The sequence below is a fragment of the Poecilia reticulata genome, linkage group LG5 (assembly GCF_000633615.1).
Source record: "Poecilia reticulata strain Guanapo linkage group LG5, Guppy_female_1.0+MT, whole genome shotgun sequence".
Classification (NCBI taxonomy): Eukaryota; Metazoa; Chordata; class Actinopteri; order Cyprinodontiformes; family Poeciliidae; genus Poecilia; species Poecilia reticulata.
Genome location: NC_024335.1, coordinates 6,309,439 through 6,315,185, shown reverse-complemented (window position 1 = coordinate 6,315,185; position 5,747 = coordinate 6,309,439). Strand labels below are relative to the sequence as shown.

At 40.7% G+C, this 5,747-nt stretch overlaps 1 protein-coding gene across 1 annotated transcript in view; it reads left to right on the top strand.

Moving 5' to 3' along the window:
* trim62.1 (tripartite motif containing 62, tandem duplicate 1) overlaps window positions 1-3,176 on the top strand; it is a 48,382-nt gene extending 45,206 nt beyond the window's left edge. The window contains exon 6 of the mRNA XM_008408842.2: window positions 1-3,176. Within this exon, the coding sequence (XP_008407064.1) occupies window positions 1-408 (408 nt within the window). The 3' untranslated portion in view covers window positions 409-3,176.
* The last annotated feature ends 2,571 nt before the right edge of the window (window positions 3,177-5,747 follow it).

Here is a 5,747-nt window from a genome sequence, read left to right as displayed (position 1 = left end):
CTGGGCGCCGAGGGCTTCGTGTCGGGCGTCCACTACTGGGAAGTGATGGTGTCGGAGAAGACGCAGTGGATGATCGGCGTGGCCAACGAGACGGTGAGCCGCAAGGGCAGCATCCAGATCCAGCCCAGCCGCGGCTTCTACTGCATCGTGATGCAYGACGGCAACCAGTACAGCGCCTGCACCGAGCCCTGGACGCGCCTCAACGTCAAGAGCAAGCTGGAGAAGGTGGGGGTGTTCCTGGACTACCCGAAAGGCCTGCTCATCTTCTACAACGCAGACGACATGTCCTGGCTCTACACGTACCGGGAGAAATTCATCTCCAAGGTCTTCCCTTATTTCAGCCCCGGCCAGAGCCACGCCAACGGCAAGAACGTGCAGCCGCTGCGCATCAACACCGTGCGGCTTTAAGGGGAAACGCCGGCTGGTTGCAGATGACCAAACAGATGATTGAATCTTAGGTGACAGAAATGTTTAAAAATGTATATCGGGGGTGTTAAAATGTTTTCTTCAGTTCTGTCAAGAATCATGCTTTGCGAAATGTTTATTTTTTAAGGACCTTAAAGTTGTCGTTTGCACTTGGACCTCATTGAGCATCCTGTTRGGAACAAAGATGACACTAAGTGGAGAAACGTCGTCGGTTCTCCTGGGCTTTGACAGACGGAGACGAAGAACATTCCTCTCAGAGTCGCTGTCTGAGGCCCACCTCACACTCCCAGGCGACTCGCTCTCACTATAAACTCTTGCCTGTCAGGCTCCATGTCGCCTGTTTGTTTCCAAACAAGTGCACCAGTGAAGAACAGGCACTTGTCTCCTGCTATACTGCTGGCTTCCTGTGCTAGCTGTGATTGACAGCACGCCTGTTGGTTTGTTTTTTTTCTCCGTTTTTCAGACGGTGACTCACTCGTGTCAAGTGTGCTCGTATCTTGGGGTTGTTGCTCTTTTGTTTTTTATAAGTTAATTTGTGGATTTTGGCTTCAGAAGAGCCTTAAATAAGAGAGTATCATTTTTGTTTTGGACTATTATGTTTCTTTCTGCGGTCGCTCTCTGTGTAGTCCGTCATTGTGAAGAAAACCTGTGTGTGTGTGTTTGTGTTCTGTCTGTTTTACTTCTAAACACTTAAGAGTAGAAGAGCACTACTTGCAGTGTCTTGCAAAAGTATTCACACTTCTTATATTTTGTCCCATTACAAACAGAATTTAAAGGTATTTTATGTGACTGATCAACACAAAGTGAGTTTGATGTGAAGTGAAGAAGGGATACATGGTCTCTGAAAAGTGTGGCATGCATTTGTAGCCGACCCCTTTTCTTTGCAAAACGGGTCAAGCTCAGACTGGATRGAGAACTGGRTGAAGTTTTAACATAGATTGTCCACTAGATTTAAGTCTGAACTTTGACTAGGCCATTCTAACACAGGTATCCATTTTGATCTCAGGCTACAAAACGAAAGTAGAACCTCTGCCCTGGTTTGATTGCCCTCAATTCAACTCCATCCAGCTTCCTGTCAACTTTGACCAGTTTCCATGTTGATGAAATACACAGCATGAAGCTGCCACTACCATCTTTCTTGTTGGGGGTGGTGTGTCTTTTTTGGGGGGTGGGAGGGCGCGGGTTGTATGTTGGTCAAAAAGTTGCTTGGTTCTGTTTTTTTTTTCTTGCCAGTCTTCCATAAGACATTTGAGAAGAATATAAGTGACAGATTCTTCCACCTGAGCTATGAATCTCTACATACCCTCCAGAGTTGCCTTTTTGTGTAATTTCTGAGGGAAAATGGTTGCACAGGTTTTATTTGTAAAGTGTTTAAGAGGGGTAAAAACRAATGCTTTCCCCACTTGTGTGTAAAAACCATAGAAACTCATCATCATCCTACTTGTACATCACAACTAAGCATTACTCTCTCTTGTTTTCACATCATAACATAAAATGTTGGCTGTAGCTTCATGAAACATGGCTGCATCAGGGGTGTGAATACTTTTCTAATGCATTGTGCTCAGTAGGTAGTTTTAAAGAGGCAGGACGTTGCTTAGGCAAATGCTGCTATTGGTGAAGCGAGGACCTTCTAGTTTGTATATAAAGTAAAAAGGAAGAAGTCTCCCGTGGAGTTGTTCATATTTAAGTTGCTGTCCTTTTCCTGAGACGTCCACATGTTTTTCTTCCCTCATCTTGTSTTAATATTAAATGAATATTAAATTAAGTAAATATTGATCCTTGTTGTCGAGGGAGATGTGAGGAGAGAACCGGTGTCCTCTTCTATTAATTCCCCTCATTTGTTAGATGAAATTGAGCTGAATGTTTAGAGAAGAGGCAGTGGGCGGGTGAGTTATGTGCTGGTGTTGCATGATGATAAAAATCACAGATCATTCCTTTTGAGGCTCGGTCATGTTCATTTCTGTCCCATGTGCCTCAAGTGCTCTTGTTTYATCGTTAGTCACACACGAGTCCTGCTGTCTGGGGTCGCAAATCCAACTTCAGTTGTCGCTAGTGAAGCCGAACCGCCCAAGCGATGGGGGGGGAAGTGGTAATAATTGCACAATTGTTCAAGATCAGGTCGATCTCAAYCAACAAATAATGAAACAAAAGCAGCAGCCTTCCTTTGCTACTGTATTTTTTATGTTTGCATTTGTGCGTGTGTCGTCTTTGTTGGTTTATAAAGTGAAAATTGCCCTCACTTCGATAGGAAATGATTCTGGTATGTGCCGTAGGACGCGAATCAAGCTGCGAGTCGGTGGCTGTTTTAACATGCACAGATCTGCAGGAGTCTCTGATGATCCTCAAGTTATGAGTCATTTTTGCAGAGCAACACCTGGATCTGCTTGTTACCCATGAAAAGCCTGCTGTTAGGTTTATTTTAAGGTTTTAGGCTGAAGTTGCAGACACTGTGGAGAGCTTTCTGATGTTTAAAGATTAAAGAGAATTTGACTCCAGATTGTTTTGCTGCATTCAGTGGAAATATTACAATTAATAGGAGTTGTGTTGGGTCACTGTTGAATCTATTGGTAAAAATATATATATTATGCTCATAACTATGACACTTTATATGGATATAATGATGACTGTGTCTTTTGATGATGGCCTCTTYGCACTTGTTGTGTTAAAAACAAAAACCCTCCAGTGGGCTTTTGCTGCTGGAGGATTGTGGGAAATGTTTTAATGTACAATAAACCACTGTAAAAACATCACTGTGTCTTCAAGTTTGTCTTGAAATGAATATTCTTGCTGCAGGGCAATGCTTCTCTCTGGAAAGGGATGAGGCAAAGTCAAATTCCTCTGTCAGGGTGGCGCTTATGTGCGTCAGGATAAAAACGACAAATCTGTGGGTAAATCTCACCACCAGGTGATTAAAAACAGGTCTGTCAATTCATTGCAGAAAATGCATTTTGAATTGTAGCGATTTTATTTCTTAAAAATATTCAATGTTGAGATTCTTACAAATATTTGGATTTGTAATAATTCATAAAGAATCATTAATAGTAACTGAACCACCTGGTGTTGTCAGTCTCGTGTGTAGAATTAACTTTTTCTGTTTTTAAACTTTTCTTCAGTTTTTTTTTTATTCCCAAAAGCACAAACACTGACTGTGGTGGCAACAAAACGAGCACAATCCTTCTTTTTAAWTTTTTAAATATGATCAAGATATTGAGATTAGAGMACAAATACAAAAAATGTATTACMATAAATTATACAATAGTTCCATAAACATGTCAATATTAATGAAGATTAAATGTTGATTGAAATTTTAATTGAGTTCTGCGTTTGTTTTAAAATAGATTACAAAATAATTAAATTATTCATCAACTGAGGGTTTTTTTTTTTTCTAAGAGTTGCCAAGGCAGGGACAGAACCTGTAGAAGAGGCACACTAAAATTGCAAAATCACCTAAAAGCATTGCAGTCTTAAATGAAACAGTGGGCAAAAACTTGAATAACAAAGCTTAACCAAACAAAACACATGGATCTGTTTAGTTTAGCATGTGAAAACTACGAAGCATATTGTTTGTTTACAGCGGCATAAGACAAAGGCTAATATTTCTAGTCACTCGCTTAGCCTGTTTAGCTTAGCATAGCTTAGCTGTTAGCATAAYGGCGCTAAAAAATATAGTTGTAAAAGTCTTATTTTTAGTGCCCTTMTGCTAACTTTCTGCAACTTATGAACTTAAAGTGAAAATTATTGAGCCATTATAGACTACAAATGTTAAATTTGTAGGAAAATGATCCCTTTTCTCCTTGTGTGTGTGTTGGAGCTGTTTTTTTCTTATTTCACAATATGAACTTGCCAATGGGACTAGGGGTGGAAATTAGCCACTTGTCTGTTGTGTATTTGCGCGTAAATGTTAACTTGAATAATTCATGGCACTTGTTAAAAAAATCAACAGGAGCATTTTTGCAATGAATGGACAAGGAGTCTGGGCAATATGCTACCTAGCTAGCACGACTGAACGCTCAAACAGCATCCTGAGACGGAGAATGAAAACACGCTGCGTCCGATTTCCCACTACGTGGTTAACTACTAGYGAACACGAAGAAGTGTGTAAACCATGGAGAAGCTTCATGACCTGAAATCCTAAAATCAGTGTTTCAACGGCCTTGTAGAGGACGTTCGAACTCTTCATGTGAACGACAAGGTTCTGGTGACTGGTACTTTATTAGTACTAATAAAGTTAGTACTAACACGTAGGCCATGTTCGTCTTAGCTTGCATATAAAAGCTACATTAGCTAAGCTAATTTTGTTAGTTCGGTAATAAGTACTACTRCRGTAAATTTATCTTGTTACGCAAATGTGGGTAGAGTACTCAAAAATTGTGACTGAATAATACTTGTAATGTGCTTATATTTAATAAGTTGGAGAGGAACGAGAAGAGAGCTAGCTAAGCTTGTACCTTGTTTATTGTTGTCATAACAACTACATAGCAATTTTCTACCAAGATGGCTGTCAGTTACAAAAGTTCCCGAAAGTGACGTTACATGATAACTATTTTCATTTCAATGCCCATCAAAACCTTTGCATACAACATTCGCCAAAACGTCAAAATGACCTGTTTCAATRACATTAAATACAACAAAGGGATAAACAATGATAAAAAAAAACCCCCGCACTTTATTCTACTATGCTGTATGTAAATAAGAGGTATTGTCACTAATACTTCAATTAGAAAAATGTATCTTGTACAGCGTATCAATTTTAATGCGATGGGATTTGGAAACATTCAAAATAAWAAGGTAATATGATATGATAAGGTTRAGAGCTCCTGTGGCAGTGGCCAGGTAGGGTGGCCTAGCAGATTTCAAAGATTTCTGTAAATATAAGGCCGATTTTTGTAAACTGAGAAGCCAAAAATGAAACATATGAGAAGCAGATAAGTCCCCATTGAAATGCAGGAATGCTTTGCCTCTGCTTGTTAACACTTGATCCCCTCCCTGTCAGAGCTTCATGGCACATATTTCAGTGGATCGGTGCCAAACTTCCAGCTGGGAGGTGGGAAGCTGTGCAATCTTTTTCAGCGCTCTTCCTCGTGTTTTTGGCAACCGCGCGAGGCTCGGGGCGTGCGACATGCGGAATGAAAGAGATGTCTCCTGGAGTTCGGTGTTTTTCTCGCTGCGAGTCAGCCACAGCTGCCAACAAGTCCCCCTTCGTTTGCCATCTGTGGTGCATCCAAGTACGCGGTTGTTGAACTGCAAAATAAATGGTTTGATGTTTCAAAAATCGTGACAAAACGTTGATGCCTGAGTCACGTTCCGTGTCGGAGTACTTT